The sequence below is a fragment of the Pecten maximus genome, chromosome 1 (assembly GCF_902652985.1).
Source record: "Pecten maximus chromosome 1, xPecMax1.1, whole genome shotgun sequence".
Classification (NCBI taxonomy): Eukaryota; Metazoa; Mollusca; class Bivalvia; order Pectinida; family Pectinidae; genus Pecten; species Pecten maximus.
The window spans coordinates 39312034-39335150 of record NC_047015.1 but is presented as its reverse complement, the minus strand read 5'-3'; the positions used below and the strand labels follow the sequence as shown (position 1 = coordinate 39335150).

At 35.5% G+C, this 23117-nt stretch overlaps 1 protein-coding gene and 1 non-coding gene across 2 annotated transcripts; both read right to left on the bottom strand.

The window, feature by feature from the left end:
* Window positions 1-5665: 5665 nt before the first annotated feature.
* On the bottom strand, window positions 5666-5737 carry Trnai-aau. Its single transcript has one exon. It is a non-coding gene; the product is annotated as a tRNA-Ile (tRNA).
* Window positions 5738-10491: 4754 nt separating this feature from the next.
* Window positions 10492-22982, bottom strand: LOC117333458 (dual oxidase maturation factor 1-like). The gene is made up of 12 exons (XM_033892761.1): window positions 22839-22982; window positions 17329-17509; window positions 17053-17110; window positions 16497-16634; window positions 15985-16089; window positions 15567-15720; window positions 15110-15324; window positions 14471-14590; window positions 14032-14174; window positions 12720-12871; window positions 12422-12475; window positions 10492-12028 (listed from the first exon to the last, which is right to left on the bottom strand). The coding sequence occupies exons 2-11, from the start codon at window positions 17500-17502 to the stop codon at window positions 12460-12462; spliced, it is 1275 nt and encodes a 424-aa protein (XP_033748652.1). The 5' UTR covers window positions 17503-17509; window positions 22839-22982; the 3' UTR covers window positions 10492-12028; window positions 12422-12459.
* Between the last annotated feature and the right edge of the window lie 135 nt (window positions 22983-23117).

Genomic DNA, 23117 nt, shown 5'->3' with positions numbered 1-23117 from the left:
AGCTTGCGGAATGGCATTTAAGATTGATTAAACTCAAATATGAATCCTATTGTCTGTCTCACAGGATATATTAATTACTTGATCGATTACATATGATTTCATATCTATGATGCATTACCATCATGCTAAATACATGTACAGTGTAGAACCACATTCTTCTCTTAGGTACTACTGTCATGTTACCAATAAAGTGTTTAGATGTCAAAAATAAATTATAATAATAATTTTTCTTTTTCATCTGTTCAATAAATACCGTATACATCAAAATAAAAGGCGCATGTTTATTTTTTGTGTATTTAAGGTCAATCCTACGTTCCCTGTGTAAATTTCCACGTTTACGGTAAATGTGAATTCAATAGAGTCTTAAACTCTTCAAATTATTTAATATGTTACTGGCCCTAATGTGACAAAGCCAAGCCTTGCACGCGTTTAATAATTTCATATTTATTCTCAAATTTTATCAGTATTTTCCAATTACAAATATATTTTTCAGGAGAGTCAAAAATCAGTTTTCATAAATGTTAAGGCGAGGCTGACCATACATTGTCAAATTATATACAGTATGGTCGGTCTACGGCTACGCAAGACAAACAATACTGAGTTGTAATAATGGCATCCATTTACGAAAAAATTAGCTGATCGACATATGAAAATAAGGACAGTAAAATCCACATAATGATAGAACGCTCTATATGGTCTCGCACAACTAGTTATACTCTATATTATTACTAGTGACACCATCCCTCAATCACTCATTTGAAGCTCCAGTAACGTGAAACTTTTATCAAATCCAGGTTTTCCCTACCTGATTATGTCATTAGATATGTTTAATTGCATAAAGACAGCACACCAGTACTCGAAAAGCAGGTAACCTTACACTCGTGGAGGGGAAACCCCATCATCCGGAAAATCCTTGCCTTTTCAGACATGTATCCCACGCGGAAATCTATTTTTCAGTGGCAGTATTTTTTGTTAAAGCCTTACTCTCTATTCTCATATCGGCAATACATATTTTATATGTTGATCAAACCTCAAAAAATTCTTTTCGGACTTCATCCAGGTGTTACAGCAGGTAATTGGATGAAACTGTTGTGTGGGACCATATAACAGGTTGGGAGATAAGAAATTACGTACAGCATGCGTGTTTGAGGTTTGACATTTGCTAAAGGAGTTGATATTTCATATTGCGTATATATATGTTATTTGAAGTTGATCTTAAAACCGGCTATATCGTCCTCGTAAGGGGGAATCTGGGGCGTCAGCTATCGTGACGGTTAGAAGGACTGTAATCGTACCAAAACCTGAAGTGATGTCTGAAACAATTTGTGGTTACTCACCTCCAGCCATTCCTAGGTAGATAACGAAAAAACATAATGCTGGTAGATCAATCTGGGTGTGTTATAAAGTGCCTGTATCACCTACCACTCTCATCTTTTGACCTTTGAACTGCTGATGTATATAGCCACCCATAATGGAGCAAGTGATCATTGAATATGTCTGATGGTAATCGATTGCTACCGTACAAATCATGGAAACATGCTAACAGTGTTATTTCGTAGTTAATGTATCACTGATTATCAATACTTCCTTGGCTTCTTATTGGTCCGAAAGTGGGTTTTTTTTTTCGGTTAGACAATGAGTTTGAAAACTTTTCCTGGACTGAACGATATACCAATTCATCTTTTCTCTTGATTTCCCTGGTTATATTTCAATTAATGTATCACAGGTATAATCATGTATATATACAGTGACGTACGAAAACAAATAGCCTTGTAACTAGGTAGTTTGTGGTATCTCTCGACTTGCTAATGGTTCACAATGATGAAGAACAGGAATGGAACTTAACTGATTTTTAATGTTTATTTACCGATTTAACGGTTTTGGTACGTGAATCATAAAAACAGTGGACATTACAATGACAATGATAGGTCGTCCTAATGCAAAAATGGTATGATCTAAGCCAGGATATTGACCTTCCGACAAGGAAATGTGATCTGATAAGAATGAGTCAGATGATTAGTTAATCTAGAAACAATTTATTTATGTAGATAATATTTCCATTTCTATTAATCATCAGGGGACATCTGATTTGAGATCTGTTTTCGGAAACTGGAGGAATATCTTTGAACTCGATTGACATGGAGGCAAAATTAGTCATGACGTCAAATCTATGTAACTCTTAGTGATATCTGGTTACCTTTAATAGATTAAATTTCATTTTGGTACTAGATCTATTTATTCCTGAAGTTAAATCAATAGCATGTGGATTTTTAAGAAAACGGAAAAGAATTTTTACCAATCTTGAACATCGTCATTAAAAACGAATCGTTGGTGGACATCATCATTTTTGTACGACAACTTCCAAAGGACTATTGGTATACCAACAAGATCTCACCGTATTCCTCTCTTGGCTGGCTTGTTTTTGCTTCCTTACGATGCCGTTTATATTGAAGAACTGGTAATAAAAGACCTCTTAAAGTCCTTCAATTTCAACTTTATATTGGTGATGGGTTGTCTTTAAAGAACAAAGCATAACCCTGTCGATCTCACTCCAGACAGCCACCTTCTATCGTAAAAGAATTATCGTAAGACATCGTATAATTAAAGCTGTATGACAAATGTGGCGATTTTTTTTTTTTTCATGATGGAGAGTAACACCTCAGCTTCCTTTACGTACAGTGCCTGCATGTCCTTGTTGATTCAATATTGATGTAATCGCTCCAAATATCTTGAATTTTATTCCAGAGATGAAGATCGACGAATAGTAATTAGGATGTTCCATGGTCGGCATCATGATTTTATCGCCATTTTATTTCTGTTTTCGATATGAAATCCAACGTTCGTTGATATGTCTGGTGGTTCCATTTGTTTTCCATTTGAGGACGCGACAAAACCTGGATTTTAGCTTTATTTTCATATAGAAAATGTCGTCAATCAAAAAAAGCATAATACACTTTACCTACCTGGTGTCATTCTCCATTTTCACCTTTACCATCAATGAAAATCGTTTCAAAAGTAAACAGATAAACAGATATCGGATATACCCTTGAAAGCCTACGAGGTATGAAGTCAAACTAGCTTGATGCTTAATTATATTATTGATATGCCGATGGTTCCGTTGTCACCTCCCTAGATTATTAGATTGTGACTTAACAAGAATTAATTCTAGATTTGTATGCCTGATTCAATCAACGAACCAGAGGACGCTTACTCTTCCTGAGCATTTGGTCTTATTCTCCATGTACTTTTTCAGGAGTCTCCATGCAAATCTGTTTTTGTTTATATTTTACTCGATTTGGTCGATTTTTACTTTGAATTATAGTTTGGTTATTATATCGGTATCATGTGTTGTCTTGGTAAATTACAATTGCGAAAACATGTTCACCTTATACGGCTGTGCCACATCCATGTTCTTAACAAATCCTGTCGTAGCTGAACTGTGATGAATATTTATGATATGTGTACAATTCGAATCCATGTATGTATATACAATGCGAACCGGATATTCATATCATCTAATAGACGACTTGTCACTGACCATCACGGCGTCATTGAAATGCTATTTTGTAAGAATGTGGATGTAGCGCAGCGGTAAAAGTTGCGGGTACTTCTGGCTAGACGATTTGGTGCCGTAGATCGTAGGTGCGAGGCCCAGTCAGGGAACAAGTCATAAAGTTGTCTTCCTTCGTCATTTGTGTTACTTCTCTCATCGCTGTAACCATAATGCATTGAAGCCTAATATCAAATCCGATTTACCCATTGTAATGGCAATGCCAATGGTGATACATTATAAAAGGAACTCAATTACAAAAGACGAAAACAACACATACCTCTTTCTTATTACCATTTACACGGTTACTATCATTAAAAAGATCATTTCTCCAATCTATCTGGTCTCGATTATCCAATATCCGCTTAATATCACGAAGTTTACATTTAGTCGAGCGTTGACTGTTCATTACATCAGATAATCCAAAACTGTGTATAATAGTGTCACATTTTCTTCTCCAAGAGTTAGCAATATGTTCTGTAGCATTATATATAGTTTTAGTTAAACGGGGTTCTTCCGCACCGTGTAGTCGTAGACGTAGACGTAGTACTTCAATAATTTGCTTGTGATGTGTCGACATGAATCCCATATCGCCTCGACTTGCTGTATTTGAAGAGTTTTTCGAAGATCCTAGAAATAATCTACACGCCTTATTCTGTATATTTTTCACATGTGTCCATTTCGATATTCCCCATATTCCAGCACCGTAGTAGAGTACAGGTTCCACGAGGTTACGATATAATTTTTCAAATACATCAAAGGAAAAACCTCCACTTGAAAGGATCTTAGTATATAAAGCAGATAGTGCCCTGCTCGCTGATTTAGTAATATTTTGTACTGTATATTTGAAGTCCGTAAATTCATTAAACGTTAATCCTAGATAACGGTACGAGGTTTCGTAATCAATACGTTGATCTCCACACTTAAATATGTAGTTTGATCTGGGTGAATTTTTTCTCCTGAAGTGTAAAACTTTGGTTTTTCAGTATTTATAGACATCCTCCACTTGCGACACCAGGAGTTAACAACATCCAACATTTTTTGTAGACTTATTTCATCTTCAGCAATTAATGCAATGTCATCTGCATATAGTAATATTGCTAGATTTTGTCCATTTATACTCGTTCCACAATTCAGAGAGTTGATTTCGTCGACAATGTCATTTACATATATAGAAAAAAAAGTGTTGGAGACCATTTACAGCCTTGTTTCGCTCCGAATTTAATATCGAAAAGTCAGTTAAAGAATTTCCTAGCTTAATAGCGCTCCTCGTAGATGTATATAACGATTTAATAGCGTTTAAAAAAGGACCAGTAATTTCAAGCTTCATCAGTTTGTACCACAGTAAATCACGATGAATATTATCAAACGCCCGTTTTGCATCAATAAAACATACAAATGTGTCCTTTCTCTGAATTCTCCTGTTCTTAACAATAGAAGTCAATGTATACAAATGGTCCAAACAACTTCTTTATTCCCTAAACCCGTTTTGTTCCTCAGCTAATATGTTGTTCCGTTCATCGACACCAACAGACTTATTTAAATTTTTCCAGTAAGGTTTACGATTACGATTAGTTTGTTTAACATTTTTTCGGTTTTATTTCTCTGTATTTTCTTTCCATCCCTTACCCGTATGCTCTATGTAAGTGTGAATGCATGAAAATGCCTCGATTTACGTTTAGGTCTTTGTGTGGACTTTGTCACCAAAGACAGTCAGACCTCCGGCTGACAAAGACAGACATGGACGTATCATTGTCGAGTCCAACAAAACTATTAGGTATGTGGTATAATATTTTATTAACTATGTTGTATGGATTATTATTCTTAATGAAATATCCATAGTATAGATATATATTTAAGTCAGAATTGTAATTGTAACAGGAGAGGAGAAAATGTAGCGGCCAGACCGGGGTTCGAACCCGGGACCTCCGAACACTAGCCGAATGCTCTACCAATTGAGCTACCTGGTCACCGATGATCGACCCAGTCCAGTCCCGCACACACCTCCCTCCTTTTTTCAAGTCTTCGCCCTCGAAGACACACGAGACCCTTATACCACCACCGTGGGTATTTTAGTTGGGCGCCAATTTTGTAACAGGAGAGGAGAAAATGTAGCGGCCAGACCGGGGTTCGAACCCGGGACCTCCGAACATTAGCCGGATGCTCTACCAATTGAGCTACCTGGTCACCGATGATCGACCCAGTCCAGTCCCGCCACACAATTGCTTTTTTTATAAAGAATACTTTACCGTTTTGTAGATCAAAGTTTGTAGGCTCTAATGCACATGTAAATATCATTTTACACGCATACTCTTATTACAGTTACAAGGTATGTTCGGATTGTCGAGTGAATTTCCTAGTATTTCGTAAGAGTCCACGAAGTACATTTGGCCCATTGTTGGGGTAGGTACACGTAAATATACTTTTTGTATGTAATAATTGTATTTTTTTGTAATTGGTATATATTCTATACAATTGATTATAGATGTAATTACCGTATTTATAAACCAGATGAATTATCTGTGAAATTCATTGTAATGTTTTATATATTCGATGTTTCGAAGTTCAAGGGACTAACAGAAAAACTTCGAAACAGCGGGACTTCGAATTATTCATGGTTGACAATAGTTCGATTTTTTTCTTGATAATGACCATATCGGTTAACGTTACATGCCCTCGGTGTCTTCATGTTGATCGTCGCCGGTCAGGCTCACATCAAAATGTTTAGTTAATTTATCCTAAACCCAACAAAATAAGAATATTTTTCATCAATTATACCTTAGCATTTTTTAATTAAACAAACTATGTATCTGTTTCAAAGCACTTATATCCCGGCTAATAGATAAAACAAAAGTACAATGCACACTTACATGATGTACGTTAACGTTTTTCTGCTAAAGGCACATGTGTTAACGTTATGTATGGCAAGCCGTTTGGGTCTTTACCTATTGAAATGAAGATATCTCTATTTAATTTAATATATCTCTATTTAAAATGAAGATATCTCTATTTAATTAGAGATATCTGTAATTTAAATAAAGATATCTCTATTTAAATAAGATATGTCTAATTTAAATACAGATATCTCTATTTCTACTGAAAATAGAGATATCTTCTTTAAATTACAGATATCTCTATTTCAAATTCAGATATCTCTATTTGAATTACAGATGTCTTTAATTCAAATAGAGATATCTGTATTTGAAATAAAGATATCTGTATTTCTACAACAATTAAAGATGTCTTTATTTAAAATAGAGATATCTCTATTTGAATTAAAGATATCCCTTTTTTAAATAGAGATATCTTTAATTTTGTTTAAATAGAGATATCTTTAATTTTGTTTAAATAGAGATGTCTTCATTTTAAATACAGATATCTCTAATTCAAATACAGATATCTCTAATTCAATTAAAGATATCTCTATTTTAAATAGAGATATCTTTAATTGAATTAGAGATATCTGCAATTACTTTGCAATACAGATATATCTATTTCAAATACAGATATCTCTATTTGAATTAAAGATATCTGTATTTACACGTGTTTGCTCAGTGCGAAGATTAATATTGAAACACAAAGAAAATAATGATTACTCCCTAATCCTGATCAGTGGTAACGAAACGCTTGTAATTAAATTGGACTATCCGTATCCCATATGCATGCATGAGAGATGTAGGTCTAAACCGATAAACTTGCTACTTGGAGGGGATTTCTAAAGAACAGAACATGGCAACTGTTCTACGGGAAATAGAGCGAACTGTTGCGGCTATACGCAGTACCATTGAAAGCAGCACACGGTCTTCATTTCCCGCCATTTTGCCAATCGGGACCGTCGGCACTTTCCGTAAAAGTGACCGGTATGGTTTACCGGAGTGATTAAATGTCATGGCTTCTAAATATACCATTTATCTATCAATTTAGTCTGACTATTAGTTAACACCATGATCGGGAGTGACAACGCACGCTATCGTTACCCCTATTGTCAGTCAGGGCATTATGGGAGGGGTGTGAAATCTTGCCGCGGGGTCACGACAACCACCTGTCCAGTGGTCAGTACAGGTAAACTTGTTGTTCGAATCATGAGATGTCAATTATATGGTGTTCCGTTAGGGCCAAATTTCCTATATCGCTCCTTCGTTCCTTCGACCTAAACGCGAAGGAGCGCTCCTTCGCCATCGTATTTTCGCTCCTTCGCCATCGTGTTTTCGCTCCTTCGCTCCTTCGCTCCTTCGCCATCGTATTTTCATTCCTTTGCTCCTTCGCGTTCGGAAGTTCGATGGAGAGTAATTTAGTTATTTATTTTATTTTATGTGATGTATGCATAAGTATTCCAAATGATTTTGCAGCTACCATACCTTGAAGAGACGTTTAAAGAATCTTGGTCTCAAGAAACGGGGAAATTGGAGTTTAAGTGAAATTGTCACCGCTATTAAGGTTAATATACAATCTCTCCAATAGTATGTTCCACGTCCTATAGTATTTCGACTGATCCTATTGTATGTATATATACATATCTTATCCATCTTAAAGTTGAAAAAGTGGCTCAATGAACCGAACTATTTATGAAAACTTCTCTCCGCCCACACTTCATTTAACTTTCAGTTTAGTATACTTAGTAGTTATCTTATATGCTGTTTTCCATTTGGGAAAATACATGTACCACTGAAATTTTTGGAAAACACCTTTTTTTTTATCTAGGGGAACTGTACTGAAAGTCTACGAAAAAATAGGGCTGAAACTCACTGAATTGAAAATGTTGATTAACAATTTATGAAAATTGTAGAATCTATATGATAAAACAATATTTAACTCAAATTTAGTGTTTGCGTAATTAATTTTTTATGTAAAACTCTAACAATTTGGTTTCCTGGTAAGGTATTTAAGGCTTTATTTATAAACACTATTAAATCTTCATATCAAACAGAGGAAATCGAAGGGAGTGGACAGGTTTTGGGATGCCGGAGCATGGCATAGCTGCTGGAAGGTACCTTACACTACATAATCAATAATTCTTTATAGTTGCAGGGGATATATATACTTTTATAGGTGGTGCTATTCTGAAATGATTGTTTTCCAACTTTCTGGTGGCGTCACGTAACCAAGTCAGTGTTTCTAAATATAATATATGGTCGTTATTACTATACATGCAAGTAGATTAATATCTTTAATTAAGGATCAGATCAAAGATAGAAAAGTAATATTTCTGAATGTTTGAAAGTTGTATGTATTTCATTGTGGTGAACGATGACATTTTGTTCCTGTTCTTTGCAATATTATTCTCATTCAGAATCAAAGAGTCGAGCACAAAATTAATTTTGAACCTTATAGTTTTGTACATTCAAATATACATGTATGCACATGAATTGGTAGTCCTTGTAGGTCAATTTTGTACAACTTAATTCATTAAAATAATGTCGTATATCAATATATAGTGTACTTGAGACATTTTTTCTAATTTCTGAAACCACTGAACATAAAGCAGGGAATGGAAAAAAACGGACAATTTTCGAAGCTACGTATACCTCCATTGAACTTCCGAACGCGAAGGAGCGAAAATACGATGGCGAAGGAGCGAAAACACGATGGCGAAGGAGCGAAAACATGATGGCGAAGGAGCGAAGTTCCATCGCTCTTTCGCCATCGTGTTTTCGCTCCTTCGCCATCGTATTTTCGCTCCTTCGCTCCTTCACCATCGTATTTTCACTCCTTCGCCATCGTGTTTTCGCTCCTTCGCGTTTAGGTCGAAGGAGCGAAGGAGCGATATTGGAAATTTGGCCCTAATGGAACACCATACAATTACCTATAATATCATAGATAACGGGCCATGAAAAACGTTCGATACATCGAAAACTTCGATTTATAAAAATTCGAATCATACATAGGTTCGTTAGTAGCGTTATATAGTGAGGAAATTCGGGACCAAGCAAAAAGTTCGATACAGCGAGAAATTCGAATCAACGAAGTTCGGATCATCGAGGTTTGACTGTAGTAAAACAGGTATGATAAGCGTATTTAGTGAAAGTCTATGTATATCTTATATGTTGGTAAATGTCCATTCAGACTATTTACTAAATGGAAATATTTGTTTCGTTTTAGGGTATTTTACAAAAATATCATCATGAACGTATATTGAAATAAAAATGATCAAAACCACAACACCGACTCTGTTTCATGAGCAATATACATCTATATAGATTTGCATAAATACTCTTCAAAAAGTATAGGGAGAATAGGACAAGGTGTTCAAGGAGGGTATGAATCTTCTGCTTTATCAACGTCACCCGCAATACAAATCTAGGTCAAATCGACGACACCCCGTGTATCAATCTAGGTCAAATCGACGACAACGCCATTTAAATCTAGGTCAAATCGACGACACCAGTCATACAAATCTAGGTCTAGGTCAAATCGACGACACCAGTCATACAAATCTAGGTCAGATCGACGACACCCGCCATTTAAATCTAAGTTAAATCGACGACACTCGCCATACAAATCTAGGTCAGATCGACGACACTCGCCATACAAATCTAGGTCAAATCGACGACACCCGCCATAGAAATCTAGGTCAACTCGACGACACCGCCATTTGAATCTAGGTCAAATCGACGACACCCGCCATACAAATATAGGTCAAATCCTGGTTAAGTCACATTCTCAAAATAAGGCGATGACACATACCATTTAGCATCGAACACGTCTGACTTCATATCACTCAGGGAGATAGACTGTTTCATACCGAGACCATGAGGTAGACCATAACACCTTCCATTGGACTTCGATGGAGTTTCAAATAGTGTCTCCACATCAGCGCTAATTTGAACTTTGTGCAGTTTTTAGTCCGCTAATGACACCTACACATGAATATTGAGAAATAGCCTTTTGAATAAGTATTACCAAGGAAAGTACTGGAAACGTGAAAGACGCTAGACGAGAAATTAACGATTCAAAATTGTTTTATTTTATTTCATATGTGATGTATGTTTTAGTACATTCCATAGCCCGAAGAAGAGGAAACAAAACTGAAAGGCTCACTGTTAGGAGTTTGTTACAATGAGGCTAACAAACGGCCGACATATTTATACAGTAGCAGCACGGGTTATGTATGTATGTATGTAAAGTAAGTATGTAGGTATGTATGTATGTATGTAAAGTATGTATGTATGTATGTATGTATGTATGTATGTATGTATGTATGTATGTATGTATGAAGATAGGTGATGGTTTTCTCTTTTTCTTTTTGTTTACTCATCATCTCCATTAACTACTGTTATATCTATTTTTCATTTTTCTACTTATTTATATATTTAATTTTTTGTTAATCTTTTCTCTTCTTTGTTAGACATTCTCTTCAATAAATTATTCTCTATTATAAAGCAAAATTCTCCTCTCAGTTATGATCTTTCTTTTCCATAAATTGATAATAAACATTCCATTTTACTTTTTCTCTACATAATTATATTTACAACTATACCACTAAAATTATTAATAATATTTATGTTAACGAAAGTATGGAAAGGACCTGTATAGGCTAAGCCTGTTGTCCAATCCAATTTGTATATATATCTCTATTATGAAATATTGTATTAAAATTCATTACGTTAGTATTTCATGTGAACCTACATAATAACATCACACAATACAGACATTACTTCAAACGAACCAGTTCTATTACCTATTCTCTACATCAACATTCACCGAATTTGAAACCTCGTTGAGGAACTTTATCTAATGCAGGAATTCATTAATCAAATCAATTTTATAAGTAAAGAATAGAGAAGGAATGTTTCAGCTGCGACGTATACAACAAATACAAAATACATCATTTGGATGTGGAATGTAAATATCTGGCGGAAATTTATTTCAATAAAGTAACATTTATACCATGGAAACCATTTTCGTGTTACTGAAGTACATTAAACATTTACACGTGATACATGGCTAACTTGTGTAGTTATACAATATGGTCTAACTTGAGATTATCAAATATGAAGAACATACAATATTTACTATATGATATAATAATTTCAGATGTGTTAATGAAATTTACATTGGTGTATTTAGAAACATTCTTCTCAGTAGAAAACTATGAAAACATGAGAAAACAATTTAAGAACCCTCATATTAACATTCTTCATGTATTTCTACGCTGAAGTATGGCACACTTGTATAAGTCAATATAATCAGAGAAGGTCTCTGGAACTAATGAACAGTTCAAGTATCAATATATGAACGTGCGGAACCCGTCTGAAAGTCAACGGCAGATAATGATGATAGTGGTGATATTGGTATACAAGAGTCCACTCGTAAGGACGATCCTGTTCTTCCCAAACTTCCTCAATTATAGGCATTACAGGACGTATAAATGGCACCAGACAACGGTAAGTCTAATATAATACAACTACCAATACCAGTGTATAGACGTCTCTCACGGACCCCATCTCCTGCTATAACGGCGACTTGTCTGTGAACGCACTGAAAACGGAAAATTCAAAAACGTTTCAACTGTAGTAATGCGGTAAAATTCAAATGCGCCAATTAAGTATGTCTACAGTCTAATTAATATGTCAAACTGCAGGGGATAGCATTTTCTTATTTTTCAGGGTTTTTTCATCTTATTATAGTGTGACGATTAAGAATATAGCCGTCGTTATATGAAAGTTTTGTTTTATTAAGGTGCTCATTTTCCTTCAACATTGACTTATTTATAAGCGTTTAGCTTTTTATAGGCTAAATTTATGGAAATTAGTCTTATGAGCTGTGTTAAGTTGGAGATAATTCTTCGTATAAATGATTTAACACATTGAGAGCACGTGGTACTAAGTAAAAAACAGTGCGTTGGATTTCCAATATCTAATATTGTCTTACCAAGTGAGTCTAGTGTCTCCAACTGTCGTGGTGCTGTCCTATACTCGATTAAATCTGAAAAAAGAATAGAGGATAGTCTTAGGATGTAAAACCAGCCACACCAAGTGACCGGACAATTCACACATTCTGACTTTTTAAAAAACAGCATATCGACTGATTAAACTTCATTATGGCGTACTACAATGATAAGGGCGATTTGCTGTGAAATATCTTCCACAGAAAACATTTAGTTTAATTACATAATACGTCGGATATTCATACATAAATAATGGTTGGACGTATATCCAGCTTCACTCACGCGGCGTTTTCGTAGAGTTCTTCCGGAGATTCGTCCCCAGGAATAGGAGGTGGAGGCCTCCGGCGGGGAGCCTGCCATCGCTTGGTCAGGTTGCGGGACTTCCGTTTCTGGTAAAGGTCATCCTTCCTTTCTTGTTGTTGTAGGTGGAACATCTAAAACGTAGATTCACAACAATCCTCTTATTTTTTTTCTTTGTTTTATTTTTCTATTTTTTATTATTTCAGTTTTTTTTTTTTTTTTTTTTTAAACATCAGGAAACCAATATCGGTATTTGTGCTTTCCTCATTTATCTATTATCTACTTTCTTCTTTCTTTCTTTGATTTTTTTTTTTTTTTTTTTTTTTAACATCAGGAAAGCAATATCGCTATTTGTCATTTCCTTATCAATGCAATAATCCCTCCGAAAATACAACAGATACGTGAAGACGATAATTAAGCACGTGCACTTAAAGATAGTGTCATTTTATTGAAGAGTTTTCATATGAAAACATTAGATTTCATTTAAAATTGAGGTTTTCATTTTTGTAGACATCGCTTTCAGTGCTTCTTAAGAAAGCATAATTTTTCATGGATTTTTCACAAAGGGATTATTTCGATTTTAGTTTATCATCAAATCACGATGGGCACTTTAAAGTATCCGTGTCACACAATGGGTCCGTATTATGTGGTATCAGACTAGCTACAGTCTGTTTTACTTTCATTTATCAAGATATGGTGGGGAAAAAACAAGAAATTGAGGTTTGAACTGAATATTAACTCCCTTTGCACACAAAAGAAATAAAAGTTAGAAGTTTGTTACATGTAGATAACATCAATAAAAGAAAAGAATGCATTACCAGCTTCAAAGAGAAACGTAAGTGAAACGCGGGCTCCGAAGAGTACGTGCTTCCTTTCCGAAGATGGCACAGACTAAGTATGGAGATAAATCTTATATATCAGGAAAATCTCTCCTGGGGACAAATATAGAGCTAATTAGAAAACTTCTTATTATTCAGCAGAACTCGGGTAATGTATAAAGAAGACAAACATAAATTGGAAGATTTCAATAATGGCTAGAATTGTACGTGAAACATACAAAGGTGCCCAATTTCAAAGTATATAACTACAGTAGATGTAAATATCGTTAGGCGTAGATACATGTCAACATCACGTTTTAGTTTCTCCAATCCGAGGGCGATAGAGAACTATTGTAATATGTGTCCATCTGTATCAATGGTATATTATTGTTTACCTCCGGCAGATTCTAACACCTGCAATCTCAAAGAATTTTACAAAAGACATTTAAGAAGTAGAGACAATAACGATTCCTTACCGGAGGTTCGTATATCTCGTCGTCATCATCATCGCTCTCGGCCTCGGCGGGAACTGGCGGTGCGGAGCGGTGACCTTTCGATGAGGAACCGGGCATCTCGTCCATTTCCATACCACCATTCTCCGTCTTCTGGCTACTGAGGTCTGAAAGAAATACCCTCAAAAATTGTACCGTACATAAGAAAAAAATATACGCTGTTATATCGACCCATATTTCGTAGTTTCTTAGATATGTAGCTAATGTTTTATAATACATCAGGAGAACTGAATATAAGTATTCAGTTGAGTATAAATGTACACCAGCCGAGTTACATTCTGAAATAACCAATAGTGGTGTAAGACTTTTGTAGTGACAATCATACATCGGTCCATCCCTTCCATTCTTAGTCTCTGACGGAAATATCGTTACTATTGGTTAGAAAAATGTTTATAAGATATACCTTCCTCTTGGACTTCGTCAAGATCTTGGAGAACATCGACACCGAAGAAAGACGATATAACTGTTGGGAATCGCAGGTCCATGAGGTAAATAATCAGTCCGAGAATAATACAAACGATACCTGTAACATGTAAACATATCAGGTACGGAACACATCAGTAGTTTAAAGGAACATGGTCGCTTGTAGATTAGCTTTGTCTCTCCAAAATGTCAGTATTTGAAGTTTATTGGATGCATGTCAGAACTTTTCTTTTATTTGCTGCTCGAGGTACATGCTAATGGCTGTGTGAACCTTTATAACATCGTATGCTCGAAGAGCAAGTTCAAATGCCTATGTGAGAACTTTTTCGAGTACATTTAATATTATATAATATATAGATGTTTATAGTACAACTGTATCACCAATAGCAACGTACACTGCATTAACGTTGATCTGGATAAAAGTATACATTTTCCAAATTATAACAAATTAGCGCAAGGAAGTATTAAAGCCATGGAGAATAAGCACATTCTCATATTTTCTGTAGGAATAGTACACAGAAAATTTAATTCGCGCAATCATAATTTCGCGCTATTCTTCAAGAGCAAAAAACCGCTAAAATAGGATTACCGCTAAAATATGTACATTCACAATACTCACCAACTATAAGATTGATCCAGTACGAACCGCCATACGTGAAAACTAGTTGTTTCGTTTCGGTAAAGGGAATGATCAATTCATTGAAGTTTCGTATAGAAGACCAAATGATGTTGGCTGTAACCATCACTGCCCCTGTCAGCATCAACATGCAAGCCCCGTAGCGAAGAAGGACATAGAACAAAATCACTGTCAGGAACCATAAAGGCAAGGCCAACCTGGAGTTGTACAACAAACACATAAGTACACCTGTACATGTTATGGATATTGGTGGTTTTACCAAAATATATGAAAGAAAAACAAAGATATATTATTCTTGGAAATTATGAAACAATCATTTACTAAACAGCAGAGAATACCGGCATACGTCTAAACCGTAATTCTAACTTAAACCTCTAAACTTTTTTGGTTTTTTTTTCCTTAAAAGCATAATTTGATGTAATACACATGTACTACATACCACATCATGATGTGGGCGTACCAGCCCGCCTGGCGGTAATGACGCCCCCATCGTATGCCTTCCCCGTCGAAAGTGAAGTATTCTGCTATCCAAAGGACAGGAAGTGGGAGACCTCGGAACTGGGCAGCCCGGAACTCACGGTTAAATCTTCCAGCTTGAAGGTAACAATTGTCACACTAATTTTACAAAACTCACAAGTAGTTAACACTCAGATATAGATTTAATGATAGACAAAAACACTTAGATATAGATTTAATGATAGACAAAACATGTGCCAAATAATGAATATAAAATTGAGCGTACAGCTGTTTCTTCCTTCTATTACTCTTCAGTGATGATGTGGAAATTCAGAAGGGTTTATAATCAAAACTATACTGGTTCCTTTCGATAAATCAACAGAAAATGTCGATTGACTTACCAAAGATACCGAAACCAAATCGTCCCTGCTCCCATCTCCAGTCAAAATGTTCGTTGTAGTTTATGGTTTCATTTAGATTATCTACATTCTGGATCTCTGGTAGTCCTGTAACACATTCCATTCATAAATTCATCTTTAAACCTGAGACGTGTGTCGCCAAATTGAGCAGGACATATCAAACTTCCTTGCTCTTGGTAAACAATAAGGCATTGCGTACTTTAAATGAACGTGTTTTGGCGTACAAAACTTTTAGCGCAATAAAATATAAAGTTTTACGGAAGGACCCAAACGCAAAAATCACTAAAATGATATTACCATAAAAATATGTGCGCTTGCAGTATGTACTCATTAGGTTAGGAGACTCAATGCATCACCACATGAAATCGATAAAATTGGTCCTTAATTTAAAAAAATATAATTATTTGTTGTTTTTATTTGTTTACTTATTTATTGCTATGATTTTTGAATGACACGGGCATTTTTAATCATTATTATCTAAATTGCCACTTTACCTTTCAGTGTGATGTTAATGCCACGGAGCCCAATGTGGACCGCTACATCGGCGTGGATGTCCGCCTTGGATCCCGCTTTGTATTTCGTGGTTAGATCTTTGATTTCCGATACCTCCCAGTCATATGTGAAGTTAGCCACTGCAATCGTTCAAAAATATCACAAAAACGTTCGACTGTGTGGCTCAAGCTAAAAAGCTTGAGTCTGACTGTAGGCAAACTTATTATTATGGTGTTGGTGGTGGTGGTTAGGGTGGTGGTGGTGGTGGTTATGGTGGTGGTGGTGGTGGCATAATTTTGCAGAGATTCATCTCCAGGGGTTAAAGAAATCCGAACACAGATTCCTTGTGTTATTATATTTATATATATATATATGTATATCACTTACGTATAAATTGAGTTTTTTATGATGAATGACTTCACTTCACATCAATAATGGGTTCTACATTAAGATACGCTCAGTTACCACTCTCATATTGTCTGTTCCTTAAAGAGATATGTGTTATTTTCGTCTTTTGTAATTGGGTTCCTTTTATAATAAATCACCATGGCAACTTACATAGTATAACAGCTCCAATGAACAAAAACGAGGTGATTCGAATGAAAGCGAAGATTCTCTGTAAATAGAATGAAAACAAAAAGAATGAAATAGCACGGGCGTGCCCTCCAGTATTAGCCTGTATCTGCATCTCACATAAAAATACAACTTACACAAGGAAATCCTTATAAGGACTCAAAAACTAGGCCGCATATAGGGGGTAAGTGTTCTATTTTAACTAATTGAGAAACCATATTGAAGCATGAACGCGTTAGGCATTGATACAGCTTGACTGACCTCTTTGCCTCTAATTCCAGGAAGGACAACGTAGAAAGAGATAGCAAGGATGATGAAGGCAAAGATAAGACCAGCTTCAAGGACGTCTGTCATAAAAGCCGTCTGGTTAGGCCCATAATAGGTTGGGGCGCCATTTTCGCGAAAAGCGTCGTACAGGCCTTCTGGCAGACTCATCTTGATCCTGTAAAATTAGTTAAATAAGCCGTGGTTAAATAAATGTCAAAGAATATCAACATTAAAACTAAACCGTGTTTCTAACTCTAAATCGACAAAATGATGACAAGATACGACAAAATGATGGCAAAATATGAACAGTATGTAGATTTGAATAAAAAATGTTGAAAAAGCGTGCAAGCTTTTACAGGAAACCTAGCGTTTGCTGGTTTATCGCCCCGTGAACACTAAGGGTCATTTTGAGGCGGGGATTCATTGTAGTAGTTGGTGACTACCTCACTGAACAGCATCAGAGAGAATCCTCGCATACCAACATGAGCAATTAGGATAAAGTGTCTTATTCACGGACACAACCATGACAGAACAGAACAACCCGTTTCTCAGCTTCCCGAGAAACACAAACCGACACGGGTGTGGAGCGTCGAACCACGCCCCTCGGGTTGTCACCCGATATTACGTCTAACCAACTGAGGTAGCGCGGCCCCTGTATGTTTCAGCCGAGTTAACGTCATTACCGGGAAGTCATATTCCTAAAACTAGAACCAGGACGGTGAACCACCGTACAGTTATCAGGGAATATCAGGTACTTCACATTTTAAAATAAACATTGCGACCTGTCGTGTTTATACACGTACCTGATCTAGGGAAGGATTAAGAACGTTCACAAAGTTTGAGAATTTTAGAAGTAACGCTTACACAGTTATAAAGATAATTATCTCTTATCCAATGTTCTAACTATCGTGATTGTGGGAAATGGTTTAGAGTAGAAGAATCCCTACATTACATTAGCACACACATTGTCTACACATCAACCAATAAACTGCTTTTTTTTTAGGACTGTCCCAGTAACGGTCAATCAAGTGCACGGTAAGAGCGACAGTGGCGATAAATAATTGTCCTATATTTAGTGTAGCTTGCCGCGTGATTAACGCGTTAGGCGAGCAACTTATTATATCATAGAAAATCAGACCCATCGCTGAAAGAAGCTTGGCGGTATCGTTTTTTCTCATATTGATTTGAATAGTATCCGTTACAAGTATCACTGTGTAAGCTTAGGGGCTGTGTGGTAGTTTTATATTCAGTATTCGGTAAACTGTATCTGTTATCAAATTCATTATCAAAAATCATTTTAACTTCTGTTTCGTTTTGTACAAAACTGTATTCATTCCACTTGTAAAAAAGCTTCGTAGTTTTCGTGAAATACAGTATCAATAGTTTATAACAATATCACATACGAGATGGAATTTTATTCATATAGGTTATTTTTCAATGTTACCCCGCAGAGATTTTTTCCTTTCCACCAAACATATCTAGCCTGAACGAAACAGCAGTATGTTTTGTTTGTTTTTATTTTTGTTTTTTTCTTTTTCTTTCCTTCTTTTATTCAGCTAATACAATGATCTTTATGAAACCCTATCAAAGGTCCTATTCGCGTGTGTGTCTTTGATACAATCCTCTGGGTATTATCATGTTTAAGAGATCTCGTCCGGCATATCATACTAGATACCGTAAATATTATATATTTCGCGTAGGATTTATTTTCGCTACTTCAAAAAAGTGTTGTAAATAAATCGTTGTTGTAAATTTGGAAACGATTATTAATTCATCAAATAAACAGCCATATCTCTTTATTATTCCAACTTTTCGGCTTCTATATGATATTGCCTTTAGAACAATTTTGATAAGATATTATTTTGTCAATCTTAACTACTCGCGGTAGTTATACTAGCAAGACTGCCTTTAAGTATCTAATATGTATACAAATAATACATATTGTATGTAATGTGTATTGTGTACATTATGGTAGATTAATTGTCCTCGTCACTTGCCTTTCATAGATTTAAATTTACTACATTTGTATTTACTACTCAATACAATAGTTGTTTCGGGTTGTTGATACTAAAATGAAAAACTGTGTTTTGTGATGATCTACATGTTTATATTAAACTGTGCTTAGTTTTGGCAATAGTCACTGTAATCAGAGACCTATATACTATTAGTATATAGGTCTCTGCTGTAATTTAGCATTTGAAATTGATCAAATTACCACTACATGTAATTGAATTCATAATATAATATTATTATTATGTTTTATATTACAATAGTACGTAGATCACTCTACGTTTTACATGTATTCGTATGATGTATCTACGCATAATCATATGCTGTTATTTTCACCTATAGGCCGAAAGGCCTACGGAATAAATAAATAAATGAATGAATGAAAGTATCGGTTTATTCTCGTGCGGTGACGTGTCTTCCGCGTGCGATTTAACTCTATAAGTGGTTATAAGTACTTCAGGTTCATATACTGTAATCGTAAGAATGGTATACAAATGGTTAGTGTTTCTAGTGTATCCTGAACAATTAATGATAAATCTCCTAGAACGGCTTATACAGATAAACAGCGCACAGTATCATATACAACAATATATAAATATTAGAATAAACCCTCTGTAATATCTTGGTATAAAAAGTGAATACAAGTCTGTAATATTTCAGCATAAAATAGCATAAATACGACTCTGTAATATCTCAGTGTAAAATAGTATATACAAGTCTGCAATGTTTCTGCATAGAATAATATATATACAAGTCTATATTATCTTAGTATAAAATTCACTCGGAGGAGCGATGACATTTGAACGGTTCAACATATCACACTGAAACTCCTTGATGGAAAACATCCTTTTCCTATTAGGAACGTTACAGGTATCATATTAGTTTACGTGTCAGACCCGATATCGGTAATTTAGTATTATTGATGATTCATGAAAGTTATATATCTTCACAAGGCAATAGCATGTGGTATCATAATACTCTGTGTGGAGATATGATATTGGTGATGTAATACTTCACAAGACCACACCCGATAAGGTATCATCTATACCTTATATAGAAAGGAGTTCAACGTCATGTCATGAAAACGAAAATCCGGTTATTCAAGTAAAGTAAACTAACATGAGGATGGCGAGTGCTTAACGGCGTGACTTATTTCTTATTCTTAATATGACATTCTGAATGCTTTTTTTTTTTTTTTTTGTCTACTTTATTGTCAAACAAAATCTCCGGTAAGGAGGAAATAAAGAATGATGATGATGATGATTATATGGTTTGGTCGGGTGGCACAGTGGTAACACGCCTATCACATAGCCAACCGAGCCAACAAGAGCGATTAATATAAATAAGCTGGAAGTGACTGAGCCATTATCTAATACTATTATGTGTGTATAATGTGATTACGAAAGAGAATGAGTACTTCCTGGTAAAATGGTCACGATCTGTAAATATTCACTCGGTAAACTTCCCGATTGATTTAAGTCCCCTGATAACATTGTCTGATTATGTTTTATTTTAGATTAGCGACATCAGTCAGAGATTGAGATAGGTCAAACAAACAAAATCTACTTTCGTTTTACGGCATGATTATATGGATATTTCATGTAAAATAATGTACCTTAGAATGAATGAATGGTTTCTGTTATGTTTTTAGTTCTGTTTTCGCCATTGGAAAAAGCACCACACATTGTGTTATGTTTTAGGTGCTCAATTGTTCAAGTCAGTGGGAAATGTTTGTGCAGTTTTGCTGGAATATTTAGAGCTTTTTGGGTTGACTGTTTGAAACATTACATGTAAGGTCGCTATTGTTTCTTATCCGGCTAATGTCTTTACAAGTATGATCATTGAACAATATATGATACAAACCAACTTTAATTATCTATATTTTGAAATAAATCTATTATCGTTCTTGGGTTTTCAATCAACGCATTGTCGTATAGAAAGCCTGCCCTGCAGGTAGGGCATAAGAATTGTACATGCTGCCCCCATTGCATGATCGTAAGATGCGACTAAATTTGGGATCTTATCTTTTCTCTTCTTTCTGAACAACTTTCTTCTTCCTAATGTCTTCCTTGACAATGCCTCACTTTTGGCCTTTAGTTAAGCGTTCGCCCCTGTGAGGAAGGCTCTGGGTTATGTCCCCTTGTCGAGACATACAGAGTCCACACGCATGCATATCGCACGCACGGGAGGCCGTCCTTAAATGACCTTAGCTGTTGACAGAACGTTAAACAAATAAAACCAAACCAAAGTATAGAAAGCACTGTTGTGTACAAACTGCTATATGAATTAATATTTATACCATTCCGTTAGGATCATGACAGGGCAGAGATTCCTAACTTAACCAAAAGTATATTCAATTTTATTTGATCCCTAATCGATTAAGTCAAAAATGTATATTAATGAAGAAAAATACTAGTTTCGATGTCCAGCATGGCTATCGACGAGGGCCAGAAACGTGACTGGGTGACGCGATAAAGCTATACGCGAGCAGTGTATTAATTATATTAAATAGAACTTTGAATTTGTATTCGTAGTTATACATTTATATATATAATTCGCATACAGAGAACATCTGTTTGTTAGGATCCAGTACCTATGTTGGACCATAACGTCGTTATTACTTACTAGACCATATGTGTCGGCTATAATTTTACAGAAGTATGACCGCCAGTTTAATTTCAGTCACTTTAAATCATATATACATAGTTATTAACTATCCTATACAACACAGCTATTTATCTGTATACATGTTAGTACCTAAACTGTGATCACCACCCTAGTTCGTATTTCACTTCACACGACACTCGTTCACGGGGTTTGGTTTTACACTGTTAGATTATTTCCTGTATACACGCACACACCACACTCCATGTATGTGTGTACACATGTGTCGGTATAAGGAAGTGAACCGGTTGAACTTTTTTTCAAATGTCTAATAAACAACTCTTCATTTCAGGGAGTAAAATAAAGAATCCCTGTTTTTTGAAGCACGAAATTCCAGTCCTGCCTGTTCATTAGACAGTGCGGCGAGGGGGAACTATCTGTATCAGCCCCACACTATTGTACATGATCTGAGTAATAACCTTCAACAATGGTTGATAATATATTTATATACACATGTACTTCACGTGTTTTTCAAATACAATACATTTATATAAAATTATAACATTGAACATTGGGTCTTTTGCACCTTCCTATCCAGATTGTGACATTTCTTTTGACTGATTTCGAGTTTTTGGTCACCACTTCAGGTCCTTAGCATCACAGACACTGACGAGTACATGAAGGACGAAACAGCTGTATGTAGTCTAGTTCATCTTGGCTCTAATGTACCTAAGTAATTATCGATATGTTTTGAAAGGTGCATTATATTGTGTACATATGTCGTAGTTCGACACAAGTTGGATATTTAGATCTCTGCCGAATTCAATATAAACAACATAATGATCAGTATAATATTCATAAATATGTCAAATTTCTTTCCCCATGCCTACCTGTGGTGCTGTTCAAAACCTCCGAATGTCTGTTAATGACGTCTCATTAATGTGGCCTGTCCCTCCTCCAGCTAACCCTACAATGTTACATTTAATATGGTTTTAAACTTCCTCGTTTTAAGTCACGTGACCTGTATAGATTGTTAAGTCCGTATATGTGTATAATATCCACTGACTTATCTCGAAGTTCCGGAGTATTTACGTTCTTATTAGTTTCACTGCGGCCCAGGGTACAACAGCTGCGTTAACACTATATGGGGTATGGTGTTCCCCTCCATT